Source organism: Electrona antarctica, assembly GCF_951216825.1.
Source record: "Electrona antarctica genome assembly, contig: scaffold_41, whole genome shotgun sequence".
Classification (NCBI taxonomy): domain Eukaryota; kingdom Metazoa; phylum Chordata; class Actinopteri; order Myctophiformes; family Myctophidae; genus Electrona; species Electrona antarctica.
In genome coordinates this window covers 496,637-520,820 of record NW_027638439.1, presented here as the reverse complement: position 1 = coordinate 520,820, position 24,184 = coordinate 496,637, and the positions used below count along the sequence as shown (strand labels likewise).

Here is a 24,184-nt window from a genome sequence, read left to right as displayed (position 1 = left end):
TCTGAATGGACATTGCATAATTGTTTTATTAGCTGTGAATACATTTACCACTACCTTGAAATGAAATATTCAGTCATTTCTGTATTCTCTCTCTTGTTTACTTAGTTAGAATTCAAATGTCCTTTTAGCCTACATTTATTTTATGGGTAATAAAGTATTCTGATCCACACTTTTGTTATTCTGCAAAGACACAGTAGGCAATTCATTGTTTTTTATTATCATGTATTAGTTATAGTTATTAGTTATATTTGATAGTTTTGCTCTCTCAACTGACTTTTCATGTGTTTATTTTGCTCATATTAAAACGTATCAAGTTCAGAATGGTAATGTGTCCAGTGAACTAAACAAACACAATAACAACACAATACTTCTGTATTGAGGTGTGCTTGAAATGTACTGTAATTCTCCAATCTTTGAATAAATTCATCAATCAATCAATTCATGTTCATTTAAATATGGAAACCTTACAGTGTAAGACTTCCGTTCAGGTTGTGTTGTTGTGAAGGAACGTGGAACACTCTTGAGTGTGAAATTAGTTTCAATGGGTTGTGATTAAACTTTCATTCAAAGTATTTTTGAATGAAAATAATGAAGAAAACCTGCATTCTTTCACCTGGCATTGGACAGATCACCTGTTAATGAGTGATGAGTTTCACCAAAACTACAAAAATAGGTCTATCACTTGGAACCTATCAACCTATTATTACTATTTCACAGTGTGAAACTGGTAAATGTGCAGGATGCCTTGATTGGACAGTTTACCAAAGAGATGGTATGTAACATTACGTTACTGACCAAACACTAGCAGTGATTTATATCAGAATATTAATACATTATGAAATTATATTATCTCTCCTTAACAGCACTGCAATATCACCCAAGTGTGGAATGTCCTGACCCCATCCAACAGGTCTGTAAATCCACCTTTCAGGGCTGTACTATTAGTTGTTTTATGTTGTGATGATATTGAATTGTTATTGTGTGTTTACTAATACATATATAAGACATGGATGGATGGAAACATGACCGCAAGGACGTTCTATCTAGTATACAATCAATACATGTAGAGATAGTAGAATCCTAGAGTTACGTTGCAGCGCAATATGGGAAGAAGGAAATTGCGGGATTTGACTGACTCCACTTCATACATGTAACGGATGGCTACACATCGTAGACACACGCTGGGTAAATATGTGTAGCCTACGGCGCGCACTCACTCGCTGACTTATCGCGATGCGATCCAAAATCCCCCCCGCACACACACTCTCACTTGTCAGTTAAAGTACTCCCGCGTTGTGATACAGAAGTCCTCCACACAGTGTACTGTGAACCCATGTGTCTGCAGTGTACGCAGCTGTTTTGTGTTGCAGCAAGTTGTTGCAGCGTGTCTTGTTCTTCTAATGTGTGTGTGTGTAGTGTGTAACTTCCGGTAGGCTAGTTCTTCTTCTTCATTTGGTTTCCGGCCGGCTTGCAGACTACGTGCAATGCTGCCCTCCACAGTTTGGGGGTATAGCTCATTTACAATGTCTGTGTCACCTTCCATTCCGACGCTTGCTCATATTTTCGCGTATAGCCCAGTAGTTCCGGTTGGCTTTTGGGAACTATGCAATGTAACATGGAAACTTGTGGGTCACGTGGTGGGGTTAGAGCCAATGGAAGAGGGCATGTTAGTGTTGCCAGGTCCACGTATTGTAAGCGCGTGGTAGTGTGTGTAAGAAGTAGCCTGTAGGAAGTCAGGGTTTGCAGGCTGGTTTTCTTAGATGTGGCAACAAATTAGCAATTGTAGCCAATGGATGCAGGATGCAGTGTTGCCAGGTCCGCGAGTTGTAGTGTGTGTAAGTAGCGTGTTAAATGGCATTTTTTCTGGGCTTGTTTTCATAGACCTGGCGACAGTGTTCCGTGTCCATGTGTGTGCGTGCGGGGGTGTGGGTGATTGGGGCGATAGTGTTTGTAGTAAAGAAATGCATTGCCGGCGTGAGTGTGGAAGGGAGGCGACTTTGGTGGCAGTGCAATGACCATTGTTCCGCCGGTGGTGTTGAGGCTCGGCGTTCGGCGCGACATGAGGAGATAGCGGCCGAACGACGCAGAGGGTAAGTGCTTTGAGCACTTGGAAAAGTGCTATAAAAATTTAATTCATTATAGGGGCGACTGTGGCTCAAGAGGTAGAGCAGGTCGTCCAATGATCCATGGGTCGGCGGTTCGAATCCCGGCTCCTCCTGTCTACATGTCGAAGTGTCCTTGGGCAAGACACTGAACCCCAAATTGCTCCCGATGTGCTGGTTGGTACCTTGCATGGCTTCCGCTGCAATCGGTGTATGAATTTGTGTGTGAATGGGTGAATGTAATGCACAATCTATGTAAAGTGCCTTGGATAAAGGCGCTATATAAATGCACCATTTACCATTTATAGGCTAAGTTAACTGGAAAATATGATCCTGTTCTGGGCCATATTTAAGAACGTACACAACGCATATTTCAACGTAACACGTTTATTTCAACCATGTTTACAACATATATCAATAGAACAATTATTTACAAAATGTATTGTGCTAATTTCTTCTCTCAGTTGGAATGCAGCCAATGATGTGAACGTAACACAATGTCTAATATAAAATGCCTAATATACATAATGTCCAAGGGAATAATACATACAATTAGAAATGCTTCTTTTGCAAGTAGTCAAACATTTGCAGCATCAGATACAAATGCAGTCTCTTAACAGTCATAAGTGACAGTACCATGCAGTGCAACAGCAGTAGAGTGTAATCTATGCATTGACTCTGTTGTGCGTTCAAATTGTTTCACAAAAAAAAGACCACCTCAAGATCCCACACTATTTGTGGACTTGCTACGAGGTGGTTTGGTGGGATGCAATCAAATAAAGGAAAACGCCCTCTTTTCAGTTGAAAATAAAATCGATCTATATATGCAGCTGTATGTTCACAAAATATACCAAAAGCTTTTCCACACACATATAACAATCATTTCTGGTGTTTTCTAAGGGTGGACTTGTCAGAGAAGTGGTGGCCACACGGATCACATCCATAGGATTTCTCTCCAGTGTGAATTCTCTGGTGTCTTTTAAGGCTATCCATTCGAGAGAAGTGTTGTTCACACTGATCACATCCATAGGGTTTCTCTCCAGTGTGAGTTTTCTGGTGTATTTTAAGGTGTACCATTTGAGAGAAGTGTTTCCCACACTGAACACATCCATAGGGTTTCTCTCCAGTGTGAATTATCTGGTGTCTTTTAAGGATTGCCATTGTAGAGTAGTGTTGTCCACACTGATCACATCCATATGGTTTCTCTCCAGTGTGAATTATCTGGTGTTTTTTCAGGGTGGACTTGTCAGAGAAGTGTTGTCCACACTGATCACATCCATAGGGTTTCTCTCCAGTGTGAATTCTGTGGTGGCTTTTAAGGCTGGCCATTTGTGAGAAGTGTTGTCCACACTGATCACATCCATAGGGTTTCTCTCCAGTGTGAATCCTCTGTTGTATTTTAAGTTTGGGCATTGTAGGGAAGCGTTTACCACACTGATCACAGCAGTGGCATTTTTGCTTAGCCAAGCTTCTTTGTTCATTCACCTCTGGTAGAACAGGGAAGCCAGACTGATGATGCAACACTGAATTGGAAACAAAGATAAATAAGTGTTCGTTAATTACCACAATTAACAAGCCTTAAAATAAAGTCCAGCAAAAAGACGTGCTGTATATCCATATAGACACAGTAAATAACTTACAGAGGTCTTGGTGATCATTGGGTCCTCCCTGTTGAGCAGAATCGTTTGTGGTGGTGTTGAGAGAGTCCATCTTCACTTCAAGCCTGGAGTCCACAGTCAGATGTGATTAGAAATGATTGATATCCTGGAGGAGTTGTGGAGAAATGACAACTACAAACTATTCTATACTAGAGAGCCTGAGGTGGAACCACTAACTGCTTGGGATTGATTGGCCAAAGTGGAGAACAATAGAACCCTGTCTCAGCCAATCATAACCTAACAAACTGCTGCATGTGCTCCACCCCTATCTAGCTCCTCCCCCAGGTCATGCTCTATGCAACATTCTAGAAAGAAACTGGTAACTGGGAGATTGCTAAGATATATTTAGGTATCTGGATAATATATTTACATTCTAACAATATTAAACCCATCAATCAAACTTTTAAAGACACAAGGTCCATAGTGACATAAAACATACAAATACAAAGACAAACAAAGGCAGACATTGTTTACATAAAATCATAAATGCATATTATACACAATATACAGGTTACACGCCAATGGTTCCACAGTTTAGAAACAAACCTGACTGAAGTTTGAACTCAATAAAAGGGTTAGTCAGAATTAAAACAATGCTGTTGGAAGAATCAGACAGCCTACACATACATGTGTACATGAGGTTTCGCAGCACAGCGGAGTAGGTGGGTAAGCCGATACTGACAAACATTTCACTTGCACTGCTGCACCTTTGCACTTTAAGCAGCAGTCTCATGTCTCACTGCTGCACCTTTGCACTTTAAGCAGCAGTCTCACTGCTGCACCTTTGCACTTGTCTCATTATAAGCCACATTGAGTCTCTGCATACTGCTCTTTTTGTAGCGCCGCCACAAGTGGGCAGTATACATCGGTGTGCAAAAATATTTAAATTGTGTGGACTTCACAGAAGCTGAACACATACTAAACTTACGAACAATCATGTTTGCTTGTGCATATAACATTCTACGTTGCCTGTAGATGTCCCTATCATCCGATAGTTGTTAAATAATGGCCTAAGTACTTGACCTCACCACAAACCTTAAGGGCTGTACCAGACAGAAAAAAGACTGGAAATGACAGTTTACTCTCTTCCTTGGTTCTTACAATCATAATATTGCTCTTCTTTGCATTATACATAATGTCACAGTCTGAGCCATATTGAGAGCAGACCCCTGCTGAAGGCCAGCACTATATGGGGGATTTAGTTGACTTTTTTTTCTTTCCACTAGTTGAGAAAACTATAACTGAATGACCCTGTGACCTATGGTGACCATTTACTGACAAGTTGGAGGTCAATAAATTCAACAGAAAAGGGGGAGTTATTGTCTGGTTGAGTCATTATTATTATTATGAAATGATTAGTAGTCAATTGTACTTCACATTAACATTGTGAAGTACATCTTGATGATGTCATCAAGATGTACTTCACCATGTTAATGATTTTTTTCAAACCTCCTGACACCATGGAGGCCCAGGGCGGACATCTCCGTCAAGTTCATGGTCAAGTGCCCAAGGCGGAGATTGATAAATAGGACGGAGATTAATGATATCAAAACCGATCACATCGCTCCACAGCCTAGGAGCGCTTGTTGCCCAATCCTCGATGACGCGCTCTGCCGGAAACATCACGAAAAAAAGTTATGGCCATTTTTGTATACCACACCATAGACAACCAATCCTCCAGAAGGAGCGAGGTGAATTTACCGGCTGACCGGTCGGCTCATGGGTCGGCCGGTCGGCCCATGGGTCGCCTGGTTGGCCCATGGGTCGGCCGGTGGCTCATGGGTCATGCGGCCGACCCATGCGGCCGACCCATCGGCCGACCCATGGAGCGACCGGCCGACCCATGGGCCGACCCATGGGCCGACCCATGGGCCGACCCATGGGCCGACCCATGGAGCGACCGGCCGACCCATGGAGCGACCAGCCGACCCATGCAGCCGACCCATGGGCCGACCGGCCGACCCATGAGCCACCCATGAGGTAAATTCACCTCGCCCTCCCTCCAATATAATTAAGGCAACATTTTCCAAATTCCATCATGCTTTAAGTAGCATGTGACAATTGTGACTTGTCAAACTAGGGAGTTTTCATGATTCTGAATACATTCCAAGCATTAGTTTTGCACGAAAACCACTCCTTGGCCTAAAAACGGCCATAGCTGTCATCACAAATGTGATGAGGTCAGCATAAATGTGATGAGGTCAGCACATTTGGGCACATTTTGGCAAGTGGCTAAGGCCGAATTCAGGCCAAGGAGTGTTTTTCGTGCAAAATCATCATGAAAACCCCCTAGTTTGACATGTCACAATTGTCACATGCTACTTATAGCAAGATGGAATTTGGAAAATGTTGCCTTATATTGGTTGTCTATGGTGTGGTATAAAAAATACGGCATGACATCACAGGTTAATCCTTAACCATTGAGCTCTTGGGCCTGTGGCACCCCGGCTATAGGCCTATAAATAATTTCAATCACCATTCACCATCCTTGTATTCAGTAACAGTTACACTCCACCTCCACCAGGTGGCGACAGGCAACAGCGTCTGCATCCTTTGCTGCGCATGCTCGTGACACGTTGACCCGGAAGTAAATGCGTGTTGTTTATTATCAGCCTTAATGGCGGAATCGGCGAGGCGGAAGGTTCTGGAACATCTTTGTTTGTGATCCTCGTCGTAAGAAAATAGATTATTAGTATTTTACAGTAGGAACAGAGAGCTCTACACATTATATTGGTATTTTACAGTTGGTGAAAATGTCTCATAAAGGAGGTAAACTGAGTCAAATGGAGTCTGTACGGCTGAAGATAAATGAACACATGACGTCGGTGGGAGAGGAGATATTGTGTGTTTTGGACAAACGGCGTGGTGTTGATGTTTGTAGTGTGACGCTTAATGTCAGAGTGTTTGTGTTGGAGCGCCTCAGCGCGGTGGGGGAGTTCATGTGCAACCTCTTCCAGACAGAGCTGGAGACACAAACTCTGCTGGAGAAACAGAACAAACTGCTGGACGTGATGCTACAGCCACCCATCAGACTAGCAGGTGTGTGTGTGTGTGTGTGTGTGTGTGTGTGTGTGTTTTAAGCTAAGCAGTAGACTATTCTCATGAGTTTTGCAACTGTTTTAAACCTCATTAGTTCTAATCTAACAAGAAAGTCAACTACATTATGACTTACGTCAGACAGTGTTTTTAGTTGACGATGATGCAACAGACTGCGTGCAGATTGTAGTAGTAGCGAATCGTGACATTAGGATATCTATCTATCTATCTATCTATCTATCTATCTATCTATCTAAATCGAGGCTGCAAATCGACGTGTCGATCGATTTTTTTCCTCTTTTTATTTATTTATTTTGCTGCGCAGCAGTTGAACGCAACTATGCATAGGTTTAGAATTTGCATCAAAGCCCAATAATAAATAAATAAATATTTATTTTGTAAACAACAATGACACTGAACTAGCAGCGGCGCTATCGGCTATGTCCCAACTCTCAAGTGTCTGCAGCCTGTCACGAGTCCCGTCGGGTGGGGGGAATAACTACAGTATGAATGACGCCACAATTTATTTGACAACTCTGTCCTGCTTTCTTCACAACGAGAAGAGCGCTCACCGCTCAGAGCAGACCTGTCAGTGAGTGTCACTCCCTCTGATACGAACTTGAAACGAGGCAGTTGTAGCATGTACTGGCGGTTTTATTTAGTCCAAAAACCCACGTCAAAACTGACGAAACACAAAACAAACAATAATCAGTGATCAAATAATAAACAACAAATAAAGCATATAAACGAAATATAAAGAAAAGGAAATATGAACAACTTAATTACGTTACTGACACGGATCTCAAAGGGAATGAACGAATGTGTACATTGTAAAGGAACCCATTTGAACAACCAGGACTGAAAGGAAAAGCAATAAACAAACGGTCAATGAAACTCATACAGAAATATAACATGAAACATGAAACTGAAATGTTGACAAACTTCTTAAGGCATGGGACGAGATAACAAACGAACCTTTAGTGGCAACACGCTCCATAACAAACAAACTCCCGTCTGCTTGACGGCCAGACGGAAGCTGCAATGACTGTGAACCTGTGAGGTTTCTCGACACACCATATATGGTCGGGGCGCCGGAAATGACGGCAATATGGTATTGAAAATGAACAGTTACGAAAATCATTAAAAAGTGTAGAAACCAATATAGAAATGAAAACAAACATGTAGAAAATAACACCTTGTACAAAACAAATACCAAACCTAATATCAAAATAACAATCATAATTGTGGCAGCAAAACTCCCACCAAAATCACATTGATTTTCTCAACTTAAATCAATTCATGACATAGGACTTAATCAGTTTCAACCAGTACAACATTTTTTGTACGGGTCTGTCGAGATGAACTGGGTTTGTACATCGTTTCCCCTGATTACTCAAGGTTGAATCTCCCATCAAAGTGTGACCCTCTCAATCCTTACATCAGGACTAGGATCAACTTCTGTGACAATTAAAGTTCTAGTTTGTGCAACTTGGCATTCAGACAACGGCTTTGATAGCACTTTTCCATTAGAGAACTTATTCAAGTGGTCAAGCAATGTCCTGACTTCCTTTTGCCTCCGTCCTATATACATGGGCCTTGTGAAGTTCAGGATCGTCCGTGATCTCTTCCATCATGTTTCTCCTTTGGGTAGCTCTTTGCCATAAATCTGGGCCAATCTTGACGCATGATCTGTACAATTCAGACTGAACGAAAGTGCCACTGCTTCGATCAGTAAGAGACTTGATTATTTAGATTCCGTTTGCAACGAACACATGGAATAGACTTAAATCATTATTTATATAGTCGAGGACAACTTGAGTCTGTATTCACAACTGAGATCAGAGAAGTGGTGAAGCTGGTACTGCTTGACAGTGAACGGGGGGAATCTTGCCTTCCTCCCACCATAAGAACCTTGAATAGTCTTGACCTTCAACTTTGACATGGCATTGGTGGGTCAGTCGGTCCACTTCACAGATGGGGCCCTTGTGGAATAGACACTGAACTCCCACCAATGAGTTGGTAAGCGCTGGACCTGTACGATGGTCGCTCAAGGATGAGTCTCTAAACCTTGCTGAACAATCAAATATCCCATGTGATTTACCAGGTCTTTTAGGATGATAAACTCTGGGGTGGGGTATACACTGAATGGCACATGATGCGTTACGATTTGGGCACTTCTTTTTGAGGGGCAAGGGCATTTCAAATTGACAGTCTGGTTTTGGCTTCATCTCATGCTTCACTTTAGGCAAGAAAGAGAGAGCTTGAGAGACATTGTTAACTTGCTTAACATCAGATTTTGGACTTTAGTTACAGCACTAATTTATTTGCTTCGATTCTTATGACCTTCACCTTTGAGGTTCACTGTTGGGCTTGGTTCAGGAGTCACTTGTCTTATGCAAATACGGTGACTGATGCCAACGACATCACTGTAATCACATGGTGCTCCATAACTTATGACACTTCAGCCTAGATCGGTTCTTTGAGCATAGGGCCAATTTTCTTTGCCACTTACAACCTCTCTAGGAAGAAGGGCTTGGGGGCAATTATAGCCAATCAATAGGGCAATCTTACAATCTTCAGAAGGTGCAATGTGGTCTGACAGATGCTGCAGATGTGGCCATGACATGACAGTTTGTGGGGTAGGAATATGAGACCGGTTTGCTGGAATGAATTCACGGGTGTAAGTGGTGGGTACAGTGATCTTCTTGTCGGAAAATAATCCTCTTACTTGTATGCCTTTAAGTCTCTTACTTGCTACAGTTGTCCCTTTAGAAGACATGGTGGACAACCTTAACTTAACCGGTTCTGCAGGGGCATTCAACATGTCTGCCACCTCATAAAGTATAAATGAAGAGTCACTCTGGGAATCAAGCATGGCATAGACAAGAACTTCCTTAGGGTCATTTGGTGTGGACACATAAACCGGTATTATTGAGGTGGTTTGAGCATTTGTTTATTTTTGTACAACACTGTTAGATTGGTTGGTCACTGTATGGATAGGTGTTGCCTGTGATCCATCCTCATTGTGACATGATTCCCTTTTGGGTACAAAAGTAAAGTGGTCATCATGAAGACATGTTGGGTGACGTTTATTACATGTGTCACATGTCAGTCTATGGCTACAGCTTTGCGATTGATGGCCAGGGCTTAAACATGCAAAACAAAGTCTCTCACTGCGTATGTATTGAATTCTGTCAGAAAGCGGCTTGGCTATGAAATGGCGACAATTGAAAAGACCATGACCTGGTTTATTGCAGAGGTGGCATATGTTAGAAGGGTTTTCAGTAGTGGCTGTAGTGAAGATTTGTGCAGTTGGATTTTTGTAGGCGACAGGTGCGTTCTTGACTCTGTTGAGGTTGTCATTTTCTCTTTGTCGCACTGCTGTGAATGAAGTGATAGGGTTGCAGGCGATGCTGGCTTCAAGATTAAGGTAAGTGACAAAGTAACTGAAATTAGGGAACTGTCCATATTGTAATTGATAAGTTGTTGCTGAGCGGTTCCATCCTGTCAGCAACCAGTCTGGCAGTTTTGTTGCAAGTATTTGATTTTCCATAGGATCATTCAATATTTTCAAGTGGCTGTTACGTGTAATAGCAGTCTCACAACTCCTTAAATAATCAACAAATTTCCTAAGTTCTGTACCATCCTTCTGATTTAACTTTTGGCCAACTGTGCAGTTTGTCTCTGTATGCCTTAGCGATAATGAATGGATCTCCATATCTTTCCTCCAATAGGTTCCATGCTGCATGATAGGACTCCTCAGTGTCCATCAGAAAATATCCATCAATTGCCTCTTTGGCTGAGCCTCCAATATATTTTTGCAAGAAAAAGATATTTTCAACTGTGGGAATATTTTTTCTTTCAATTAGGGTCTGAAATGAGGTTTTCCAAATATTGAATTTTAGGGGATCTCCATGAAAGACAGAAGGTTCTGGGATGGGAAGTCTGTTAGAGGTGATTGCTTCAGCAAGTGCTTTGATAATTTGCTCATTATCTCCATTTTGAACTACAGGCTTCATTGGTGGTGGGTGCTGTGAAGGATGCTTGTGACTTGCTCCAGCAATCTGCAATTGAGCTTTGGTCGCCTTTATCCTCTTGAGCTGCTCCAAACGATCAATTTCCAGTTTTAATTCATGCTCAGTCTGATTTCTTGTGACGTCCTCCTTTTCCATTAGCATTAAAGTTTGTCGATGGTTTTCCTGTTGTGTCATGATTTTTAGAACAGCCTGGGTGGCTTCAAACTCTGCAGCAGATTGTTTAACAGATTGTGGTTTAGAGATATGAGAGCCTGCTTGAGATTGACCAGAGTGATTAGATTGATGACATGTTGTTAAGGAGCCACCTACACTGGAGTCAAACACAGAACTTACATCTGGCCAATTTAACTCTGCCTCCTTTCCTTGTAGCTGAGCTGTTGCATTTCCAATTACATTTTTTGTCACTTGATTACCTTTATCCAATTTGCGCCGCAGGTCATTTGGTGGCATTTCAAGTGCCCGATATTTATTGTAGATTTCATTCAACTCCTCCATGTCTTTCTCAACAGCTTTGATATAGCCTCTCAGCTCATCATGTGGAGCGTTGTTAATGACACCCATTTTTGTTCTTTTTGCCTGGATTTTCCAATGCTCATAAACACAGTCGAAATTATATAACCAACTTTTCATTTTCTCACGTTGCAAAACTTTTCCCTTTTCAGTAAGTGTGCGTGATCGTTCTCCTCTGCGAGGAGGAGGGGGGGGAACCCAAAGGATCGGTTTCTGCATCTTTAAATTCTTTAACTGGTGGTTCTGTTGCTTGAACTGGCTCTTCAGTTTGTGATGGCTCATTTACATGCGTTTGCCCTTCAGTTGCTATTGTGGCGTCACCTTTGCCCGACATCTTAATAGCTCACACTTAACCAAACTTAAAACCAGTAAAAAACAATTTCAACAGTGCCCTTTATATTGCATTTAATTCAACAATGACGCAGTGGAACCAAACCATCAAATAGAAAAACAAAAATAAAACAGTTCACTCTAGACCCGTTTGTTTTATAATGTGATTCTCTTCTTCGTTTCCTTCATTTGAAATGTCTCTTTAAAAGTCTCTTGACAAGGTTTAGCAGCACAGTCTTTGTTCCATTTGAAACTGTAAAGTGTCGTGTGTGCGTTACCTGTCGTAGTCGACAACAAACGTGTGCCTTTATCAAGCCTGGATCTTTCAGTTCGGAAGGGTCCATGCACCGTATTTTCACCAACAATCAGCAGCTGTAGTGTGTGACAGTGACGCCGATAGCGTCGTGAGTCGCAACGGCCCGGCCGGGCCCGCTGGTTCTGTAGGCTGTCGTCTGCTGGACCTCGGACGGACGGACGGACGACCCGGGGCTGCCGTTGGTGAGCTGGTCTGCGTCTAAGTTTTGACTGTCACTCCCTCTGATACGAACTTGAAACGAGGCAGTTGTAGCATGTACTGGCGGTTTTATTTAGTCCAAAAACCCACGTCAAAACTGACGAAACACAAAACAAACAATAATCAGTGATCAAATAATAAACAACAAATAAAGCATATAAACGAAATATAAAGAAAAGGAAATATGAACAACTTAATTACCTTACTGACTGCACGGATCTCAAAGGGAATGAACGAATGTGTACATTGTAAAGGAACCCATTTGAACAACCAGGACTGAAAGGAAAAGCAATAAACAAACGGTCAATGAAACTCATACAGAAATATAACATGAAACATGAAACTGAAATGTTGACAAACTTCTTAAGGCATGGGACGAGATAACAAACAAACCTTTAGTGGCAACACGCTCCATAACAAACAAACTCCCGTCTGCTTGACGGCCAGACGGAAGCTGCAATGACTGTGAACCTGTGAGGTTTCTCGACACACCATATATGGTCGGGGCGCCGGAAATGACGGCAATATGGTATTGAAAATGAACAGTTACGAAAATCATTAAAAAGTGTAGAAACCAATATAGAAATGAAAACAAACATGTAGAAAATAACACCTTGTACAAAACAAATACCAAACCTAATATCAAAATAACAAAATCATAATTGTGGCAGCAAAAGTGAGTTTACTTTACTGCCTAGTGCCTAGCCAATGGTTGCCAATGGTTGCCAATTTGTGAGGCAAATAAGCATTCAGGTCTATGAAAACAAGCCAAAAAGAAGTGACTACTAGGCTATTTGAAAATAGCCGATCTACAAGCTCACAACCCATCGTGTAGATCTTCTATTTTCGAAACATAAATCATGGAATTATTATTATTTTCTTTTACAAAATGTGGAATATTCTTTGAAACCTTTTACCAACAACACAAATCTTGTATGGGGGTTCCTGGCACAAAATATGTCTAGATCTAGGTTGTAATCTGGAGGTCCTTGACATGAAAATTTGTGGGAATCACTGGTTTAAACAACAATATGAAACAAGCCCAAAAAGTTATACACTTTAGAAACGACCAAATAAGCAACTACACTTTAGAAACAAGCCCAAACAAGCAACTAGACTTTAGAAACAAACCTAATGTTAATTTTACTGATAGGTGGGGCCCTTACTCTGTTATGTACTGTGTTGTATTGTATGCTGTGACAAGGTTTACGCACAGGACGTGACGTCATTACGTTCTCTCTGGAGAGCGCCAGGAATATGCTAGACGCTGGAATGAAAACAACATCCAGACTATGATACAAATAAAATATGCCGGTAGGCTAATGGTAATACAAAGACTTGCTTATTCTCTATCACGCATTGACGCTGTGCATCACAAAGCTTGACACCTAAGCCCAAATAAACAACTACACTTTTAAAAACAAGCCCCAAAAAACGCAACCTGTAAGTTGTAGTTGCAGGCTGCATTGCTGCAACTACAATTTTTTACAAGAAACGTACAGAAAAACAATGCCAAAGTCGCTTATAATAAAACGGTATGGCAACAATGTCTTTGAGTGTGACCATTGAGATGTGAACCTGGGTTCCGGGAAGCTCAAAGCTGCAGCCATTGGCTCATGACACGACCAATGGGACAGTGCTTTCAGTGTTGCTAAGATACGATGCAGTCTATTCTTTCCATTCTTTCTGCTCAAAGTACCACAACAACAGCAGCTACCATGCATGATGTGACGAGTGGCGCTGACAGTTAGCACTTAAGTAGCAGCACAGCAGTGTCACACACAGAAAACCACAAAGTTTATAACGTTTATAACGTTTTATAACAAGCTATTACAAAAAAATGAACAATAATTAAAAAATAATAACGATTTTTCGACTCATACGTTTTTGAGTCGCGGTGAGCATGATAGTAAGGGCATTTTATCAGGTATTTGACCAATCTGGGAACTAAATCGTTACCAAGAAATTTCTTCACCAATGTGTTTCTAAAGGTGTCTAATAACATGTACTAAAAGTTTGAACTCCCATGGGAAAATTGAGTTATTAGCATAATATGTGACCATACCCATAACATCCTATATAAGGCAAAAAAGTCCAAATTTCATCATTCTTTAAGTAGCATGTGACATATGAAACTAGGGGGTTTTCATGATTCTGAATCCATTCCAAGCATTAGTTTTGCACAAAAAACACTCCTTGGGCTAAATTAGGCCATATCCAGTTGACCAAATGTGCTGACCTCATCACGTTTGTGTGGCCGTTTTCCTCCCAAGGAGTGTTTTTTGTGCAAAACTAATGCTTGGAATGGATTCAGAATCATGAAATCACCCTAGTTTCATATGTCACATGCTACTTAAAGAATGATGAAATTTTGAATTGAATTGGAGTTGAATTTCAAAATTTTAGTACATGTTATTAGACACCTTTAGAAACACATTGGTGAAGAAATTTCTTGGTAACGATTTAGTTCCCAGATTTTCATAGATTTCTCTTACTAGGAGTATGTTTGCATGACTATGACTTTCCCACTACATTGTCCCGGTTACAGATGATAACAGAAATAAACATTACCTTAAAGGTACATCCATCTCTCTCTAACTCCTTGGTCTTAAAGTTGATTGGCTAATATACAATATCACGCTGCTTAGTAGTGGAGGATTACACAATGCTGATAATAATAACATAGTCCAGAGGTTGACACACAGCACTAGCCTCTCTCTCGTTCTGATATTAGGCCTGGTTACATTCATGATTACCAATACGTGTCTTGAACACAAGGCTTGCATAATTATGTCTATATGGTAAAAACCACAACACTGTTGTGAATCTATACTCTCATGCAGTTGGAGAATTGGAGGAGTGGGCTCTGGGCTGATTGCCACTAATCACCTTGATGGTCATGTGGGGATCTGATCAACCCCCACGGATTGGGAGCTGTTCCCATGACGACGCTGACCTGACAGCTGCAGGCCATATCGCCTTTAAGCAGCCATTGGGGGAAACAACTGCTTTGTGGCTCTTTCCCCCAGCCGCGCTATACTCCAACCTTTAATTTATTTTAGGTTATGAGTTATCTCCCTTCGGAAAGGAGTTAGTTTTAGTTGTAGTTTGCTACTGTTGTTTGTTAGTTCAGGTTTCCTATCATTGACTTGTCTTTTCTTGCATTCAACCCAATCATGTACATGTTGCCTTAATTCACTTGAATTCTGTTAAAACTGGTTTATGGCCATTGACGTAATTGACGTAATGAAATCAATAAATCCCTTATGGCCACTGACGTAATTGACGTAATCGATTGATTCCCAATAATCGGGAGCTTATTGTCGCAAAATTTAGCATTTTTTAGCTAATTTGGCTAACGGCCGATGTAATCTTCCTAAAACCGGCCGAAAATCCGCGCGTGCACGGTCGATCGCGCACGCGCGTGATCGCGCATGCATCGCTGCGTAAAATGCGATGTTTTGGGCTTGATTAGAGCTTAATTTGACTTAGTTATGAAAAATACGATGATAGCTTAGCATTCCGGACATCTTTCATTGTGGCACACTAGCAAAGCTACTGCCGGATATTTTGATCCTAACCGGATGTGGTCATCGTTCACTCGCTCCTTTTGGTCAGAATCGGCACAATGGTGACGTTACCGCCACCATCAGGACTGATTGTCCCAATACTATAGTCTTGCCCCGTCAGAATGAGATATAGTGTGTATATCGCGGATTTTTCTATTGGCATTAAAATGACAAATTAAACATATGAAAAATGCTGGCTGAAGAATCAATCCACTGTTAATTAGGTATAGCAATAAGAGGGTTAATAAAATGGATTATGCTGCAAAGTGGTTGTCCTCCATCTAAAATGTTGCAGGCTCTTTTGCCCCTAGCCATAGGGGCCGTAACAGCCATTGACTACAGTCTGCCATCCTGGGCCTTCTTTCCAGCTGTTTCCATGTCAGTCCACACTGCTTGATGTCCATCACATTCCGGCCAATCCCAATTGGCGTCCTCACTTTTTATCTTCAATACATACTTTTATCTTCAATACATACTACACATACATTTCTCAGCCAATCAAATCATCCCTATGGGGTACACACAGACACACAAGGCTGAGCATAGGAGGGGCTGGTGCCCCTCAAAAAATATACAAAAACTATGGGGAAAAGCCTAAACAAAGGAAAAAAACAGAAGAGAAACAGACAACAGCCTCGCAGACAATATCACTGAATGGATTTTTTTTGTTGCAACGGCAGATTAGTCTGCCTGCGTGAGGCTAGTGAAGATTGCCGGCACTCCTACGGATTAACAGTTTAACACATGTATTTATTTTTGAGTGGTGTAAACCACTCCTACAACTGGCTTTGTTAGTCTGTCTGTCTGTCTGTCTGTCTGTGCTAAAAAAAATGAGCATGGTTGCTACGGTCACCCAGTTCACCCGGGTGTGATTTCATTACGTCAGACATTACGTCAGACCACAGCTGATCAGGCTATATAAGACCTTACACCACTCAGTTCACACGGGTGTGATTTTTTTTAATATCACTGGGGCTTTGATGCAAATTCTAAACATGATAGGTGCAGCTGCATAACTTGTGGCGCTTAAATGAATGCAGTCAATGGACAGTTGCACTCTTCTGTCAACTGATTGAAAAAAAATAAAAGAGAGAAATCGATCGACACGTCTGTAAATGGCCATGACACGTCGACTCGCTATATGAGTCGTTTAACAAACCTAATTGAAGCCATTATTTGTGTCCCATCATATGAAGTCCTTATCCAGGTCACATCAAAGTCTTTATTGTTAAAAGTCCTTATTGTATTCCTTCATTCCAGACCAGTGTGTGGAGTCCAGTCTGCAGGTGAAGATCAGTCCTCCAGCCACCACTGTTTCTATTAAACAGGAACCTGAAGACCACCTTAAACAGGAACCTGAAGACCACCTTAAACGGGAACCTGAAGACCACATAGATCTCAGTAAGTTTCAAGCTCTTTACACTTTACTATTTAGGCATTTAGCAGACACTCTTTATCCAGAGCAACTTACAGTAAGCAAGGTAAGCACATTCATCAAATGTATAGAGTTAGTGTAGTGTCTCAGTGATCTAGGATCATACTGTAGGTGAATACAAGACTGCTCGCCCCAATTCCAACTCGCCCCAAGCGGCGAAGAACGGTCGCCCCAAAGCCTGGCGAAGTCGCCCCCAAAAGTCTGAATTAGTCGCCCCCAAAAGTCCGGACAAGTTGCCCTGTAAAACCGTAGTATTTTCGAGGTAACGGCAGAGAGAGAGAGATTTTTACCTGTGCTTTTAAACGGAGAGAGAGAGATTTTTACATGTAGCCTACTTTTAAACAGAGATAGATTTTTACCTGTACTATATTTTTTCCTGTACTTTTAAACAGAGACAGAGAGAGATTTTTACCTGTACTATATTTTTACCTGTACTTTGAGATTTTTCCTGTACTTTTAAACAGAGCGAGAGCGGTGCCGGTTTGGGTCACGCATCATCGTACCAAAACACGTTCTCACGGATGACAGTTGACTGGCCCTTAAATACCCGCTGCTATATTATTATATCACAACATAATGTTAGCCTATATCAAATATCATTGACCTAAATGGCGTTATATCAACAATGAAAAAAAGGTTAGGCTCATGTCTGAAAACATATGGAAAACGTTAAACATGTGCGATTGATGTATTAGCATTAACCTACTTTACCTGGGTAACATCAACTTCTGATACATATACTTTTTTTATACGTTTCATTAGCGCGATCGTGATGAAATAGGCTGCAGCTGTTGTTCCGTGGCTGTGCACACATATGAACGGGTGAAGATCATAGGAGGAGGTGAAGAGAAAGAGTCAACTTTTCACCAGTGGCGTTTCCAGGAATTACATTTTGGGCAGGCACGAATTACATTTTGGACAGGCAAGATGTGTTAATTGTCGTCTCTCCACGCACAATCGTAGCACTAAAGGTTTTCAAATAGATATACCTGCCAGACGAGTAGGAAACAAAGGCTGCCTGAAAGGCACGCATTTGCATTCCAATGGTTGATTGAGGGTCGCGCACTCTACTACGAGCAACGGCCAATCCGCTGCCTGTGTTTGTCCTTTCTTTTTTTCTCGTGGATTTTGAAAATACGACGGGCAAACTTGTGATTCACTTCTCGCGTAAAGGTGGTTGGGAACCTCTGCTTTAGAATGTCCACGCTCTGCAGTCCACTGGAACTATCTAGACTGTCCTAGTGTAACAGGCCCAGGTCCCCAGCTAAATCTTTAACTCTAACTAATCTAAGTACTGTACTTTTAGGCAGACATAGCATAATAGTACAACAACTAATTTCAGTAACAATGGAGGAATGGAACCCCTTTCCAGAATGGAATTTCCATAACAATGGAGCCAATCATTATCCATGCATCATTTTCATTTGACAAACAACAACAACAAACTGGTTCTAAATGTTCTCCAGAATGGAATTTCCAGAACAATGGAGGGGGTTGAGCCATTCATTATCCATGCATCATTTGACCAACAACAACTAAATGTTCTAATAAGGTAAAATAAACATGGGGCGAGATATCCATGCTTTGGGGCGAGATATCCACGCTGTGGGGCGAGATATCCACGGCTTGGGGCGAGCAGTCTTCACTTTTCGAAATTCCGGGGCGACCGCTCTTCACTTTTCGCGGGGGCGAGTTGGAAAAGGGGCAAGCGTACCTGTTACCCTGTAGGTAAACCATGAACCTAGCAGCAGTCTAAACACTATAATATCACACAATAAATAATCTGTACATTGAAACTAGACAAACTGTAGGATGCCAGGTCAACAAATTAACCTAGCATCTGTTTAAATAACATCTAAATTACATTTTAACCTGTGCATAAGACTGCATGGTCGTCAAGATTAGTCACGGCTAAATTGGAGTCTGAAGGGGTGAGTTTTAAGATTACGGCAGAAATTTGAAGATGAACCGATGAATCCGTAATTGGTTTTAACATTAACAATGTGATTTGCATCGATGCGTTGACTCCTGGATCAATCAGAATGTACCATGAATCGGACTAGATTAATATGAATGTAACATGAATCAGACTAGTGTTCAGGGTCCCTCAGTGTTTCCATCATTCATTAGGGAATTTAGAGCGCAATAAAAACAGCTGAGCATTTTAACCGATTAATACTTTATTTTCCGTTGTTGAGAACTGCACCTGATCACTACAGTGATTTTCATTTAACAGAGGAAACACTGCATGAAAATGTAAAGTTCAAACCTTTACAGTTTCTGATTGCATCTTTCCCTAGACGTCCTGCACCTCCCTGTGTGTAAAGAGGAGGTTTCCTCTGAAGAGGAGAGGAGCTCCAGTATAGTCCAGGAGCAACCAGATCCCCCACACATTAAAGATGAGCAGGAGGAGCTACTTCAAAGACCAGAAGAGGTTGATAGGCCAATGCTGACATTACTAGCAGTGAAAAGTCAACATGAGGATGGTGAGAACAGAGACACAGAGCCTGTAGCCAGCACCTCAACTGAACACATGACAACACAAGCTGATGTAGAGGACTGTGGAACATCACAACCAGCTGGTGATGACCAGCTTTTCTCTTCACACTGTTCTGAATCTGACATCACTGAAGACAGTGATGAGTGGCAGCCCAGTGCATTTGACATCACTGAAGACAGTGATGAGTGGCAGCACAGTGTAGATCAGTCACCTTTAAACACACTGAAGTCACACAAAACACAACATGTTGAAGGACAGAGATTGTCTTTGAGCAACAAGATGTCCCGGGACCTGAAACCATCGAAAGGAACTCACTCCATGCAGAGTCATACAGGAGAAAAGCCCTTTACTTCTAATGTTTGTAACAAATGCTTTTGTGTCGGCGGTAATACAAAACACATGAGGACTCATTCAGGGGAAATTCCATTCACTTGCACAGTTTGTAGCAAAGTCTTCCGGGACAACAGTGACCTAAAAAGACACATGAGAACTCATACAGGGGAAAATCCATTCATTTGCACAGTTTGTAGCAAAGGCTTCCGTTACCACAGTGTTCTAAAAAGTCACATGAGAACTCATACAGGTGAAGGAGAAAATCCATTCACTTGCACAGTTTGTAGCAAAGGCTTTCGTTACAACAGTTTTTTAAAAAGTCACATGAAAACTCATACAGGAGAATATCCATTCACTTGCACAGTTTGTAGCAAAGGCTTTCGTGACAACGGTGTTCTAAACAGACACATGAGAACGCATAGAGGGGGAAAGACATTCACTTGCACAGTTTGTAGCAAAGGCTTTTGTTACAACAGTGACCTAAAAAATCACATGAGGACTCATACAGGGGAAAAGCCATTCACTTGTACAGTTTGTAACAAAGGCTTTAGTGAGAGTGGTAATCTAAAAAAACACATAAGAACTCATACAGGGGAAAAGCCCACTTGTACAGTTTGTAACAAAGGCTTTCATGACAGCGGTAAACTAAGAAGACACATGAGGACTCATACAGTGGGGGGAAACCTTTAGCTGCAGTTTGTGACAAACACTTTAGTCCAAATGCACATAGATTCATATGCAGAGAAGTCTAAGCTTAACCACATTAAGGCATGAGGGCCTCATGTTTCTATGTCAGTGGCCAGGTTTACATGAGGACTTTTAACCCCTTTTTATCCAGAATAAAAGTTGTCATGTAAACACCTACAGAGACTTAAATCCGAATGAAAATGCTCAATGCGATTTAAAAACCATTCCGATGTAACTGACCGGATTATTCCGATGTTGAATGCAATTAAAAAAGGATTGGACTCATGTATACACTCATTCGGCTTTAAGTTCATTCTGGTCTTTCTGAGGATGCTCATTTCCAAGGCGCTTCCAAGGCGTTCATTTCCAACGCGCGCCAAGGGAATGTTGGGAGTTTGCACATAGAACGCGTTCTTTAGTGCATTTTGCAGATCCGAAATCCACACAAATAATTGTGGAGCAGCAGCAACAGTGAGGATGGTCCCCCTGATCTGTGAGTGTTCAAAGATCCAATCTGAACCGTCCCGAGTTGATCATGATCACTCTGATAATTTTCAAACATGTTTGATACAGTAACAGATAACATGTTCAGTGATCACACACACACACACACACACACACACACACACACACACACACACACACACACACACACACACACACACACACACACACACACACACACACAATATCTATCCTATCCCCTTAACACATTCCATCCATAGGACGTCTGGAAACGTCCTAGGGAATCGAACCGATGTGTCCAAAGGACGTCTGTAGACGTCCTAGCGCATCCTCAATGATACAGGGCGAATATTCTGAATTTTTTCCTTTTTTTATGTCAGTTCGCCTTTCGGATACCGTATGCTACACTCTGGGCTCATGTTGGCTTACCGTTGATTTAGCTGTTTGGCAGAAAGAATGCCTCGTCTCTCCTAATCCAGGGCGCTATCCGTGGTTTTGATCTGACGGATATACTAGCGCTTCATTTCTGCTCATCCGTCTCTCCCGCAAAATATGAACGCTTTTTGGATCACATATCGTATAAATTAAAACGATAGCAATGTAAACTACCAATGTAAAGCAAACTTTTTTTCCGGATTGTTTCCGGGTCGTGGGTTTCAGAGTAAAAGCGGATATGTCTTTCCGGCACCCCAGAGCTCCTACTTTGAAGGAATCCCGGCACGGATTGTGTTTATATAACTTGCCTATTCCAAGTGTTTCATCCAAGTTTCGATGAAACATAACGGCTTTGCAGTTTGCATTGATGAGCAGCTGCAATCAATCTAGTAATAAACACCCAATGTATTCTCTGGTAGCCTACAGTGTTGCACCGGGAATATATTTAATGCCATGATGATGATGATGCGGCTGCCACAAGTTCAATAACTCTGTCTCTATGGGTTCAAGCCTGGATTATCTTTCGTTGCACGATGTTGTCGTGCAGATAACATTATGTGGTGTACAAAACCACAGATGGGACACATTGTCAGACTGTAGATCAGCTCTTACACAATGTACGTGCATTGTGCACGTACATACGAAGCACAAATAAATCCATAATAGCCTCGTGAGGCGCATCAGAAAAGTGTGTGTGTGTGGTCACATATTATGAAAATTGCTCAACATATGCAAGTTAGCATCCGGCAGTTTCTACATGCTGGGGACCCATACTCAACATTTCTAACATAAAACTTTGGTGTACTCAACATGTCCAGGTTCACAATGGGCTGGCAACTAGACTATTTATTTAACCAAACCATATGACTTGCACTACATTTTACTAGGGCCTTCAAATACAGTATTTTTCTAACAGACAGGGCAAACCTTCTTACTTTTGGAAAATAATATCGAGGAAACTGTTCACTGGTTAATGTGTGTACCGTCACGTAAGATGTAAATTTGTTTACCGGGGCAGCGCTGGTTGGCAGGTATCAATACACTTTTTGCCTGAAATGCTTGTGCCAGCATGGATGATGTAGCCAACTGGAGAGTGTAGTGGTTAAGGGTTGAAACACTCTACGAAGGTTGGAGACCACCTGATGACCTCTCTTCCAGGCCATGGCTTCATCCATTAGGAATGGATTACATTTGCATCTTCGATGTATTTACAAACTTGTGATGATTTTAATTTTGTTGTTATGCTCCATGTCATGATTATGATTTTAATACCCAGGACCTGAATGGAAACAAGAGTGCAAGGACTTTTTTCGGTGATATTCGGTGACTACTGTACTCTGTAGCCTACTGTTTACATTTCTGCCTAATAAAGCAATCAATGAATCTACATAATAACCTTCATTTTAATTATTTTGAAATATTTCCTTTCATTTCGGGCCATTGTAATGATTATTAGACTGAACCCGCTGTATCTCATAGACAGACAGACAGACTGTAACAGAATAGCTAGCCCCTCTCGGGACCCTCCGTAAAGCGTTTCTGAAATTTGGATGACACTTTACGTAGGGCCCCTATGCATTTATTCCACGCGATGTACACAGATGTACATACCCTCCGTGCAGGCCGTGCTGCGGCCTTTTGGTGGTGGTGAGATGTTTCAAAAGAAGCATAAATCGGCTATAGGAGACAACGGAAATGTGAGAGAAATTTAATTTGGCGCAGAAGCCGTTAAGTATTTTTAATCTTTGTTTGACCGTTTTGGCTGCTCTGAAATTCTCCCTTCCTTCCTTCCACTTCCCATTGTACCGCCTCCAGCACCGGAACTGGCTAGCTGCGCGTCCCTACGTTCCTGCCTCTGATCTGCGCTGTCTCAGCTAGCCAGTCCCGGTGCGGGAGGCGGTACAATGGGAAGTCAATAAGGAAGTCAAGAAAGGAAGGAAGAGAGGATTTTAGAGCAGCCAAAACGATCAAACAAAAATACTTAACGGCTTCTGCGCCAAATTAAATTTCTCTCACGTTTCCGTTGTCTCCTATAGCCGATTTATGCTTCTTTTGAAACATCTCACCACCACCAAAAGGCAGCAGCACGGCCTGCACGGAGGGTATGTACTAGGGTTTAATGCCGGTAACCCGGGATTTCGGGCCTCCCGGGAATAGGGCACGCAATTTCTTGCCCGGAAATTTCTTCGGGAACGTTGTCCCGGAGTTTTTTTTTCTTGTAGGGAAATTACACTAAAGGAGTTTTCACACAGTGCGCTCGTTCTTTCCCCTTATCTATGAGTGATCAAATGTCCAATCTGAACCCTCCCATCATTTTCAAACATGTTTGATGATATTTATATGGAATTATGGATTACACTCGAGGGCTGCAAGCCTGCAACGGGAACTGGAGCCAGCGGGACCCAACGTAAATGTTGGCGGCGCGGGCGGTATTTAAATAGCCTACCTGCGGGCGGGCAGGCACGGCCGCCGGCCGGTCAAGATGAAATCAGTGGGACCCCGCGAATCCTGCATCCTCCCGCAATTAATCAGATAGGCCTACAGAGTTTATATACACTTTAGCAAAATATGAA

The 24,184-nt window shown here is 41.9% G+C and overlaps 1 protein-coding gene across 1 annotated transcript in view; it reads left to right on the top strand.

Annotated features, from left to right (window-relative positions):
* The window catches only part of LOC306918077 (uncharacterized protein), a gene marked incomplete at its 3' end in the record, with an annotated part of 70,444 nt that extends 48,988 nt beyond the window's left edge, over positions 1-21,456 (top strand). Inside the window, exons 4-5 of the mRNA XM_079530965.1 lie at positions 17,017-17,157; positions 21,437-21,456. Of these exons, the coding sequence (XP_079387091.1) occupies positions 17,017-17,157; positions 21,437-21,456 (161 nt within the window). The remainder of the gene's footprint in view (positions 1-17,016; positions 17,158-21,436) is intronic.
* Between the last annotated feature and the right edge of the window lie 2,728 nt (positions 21,457-24,184).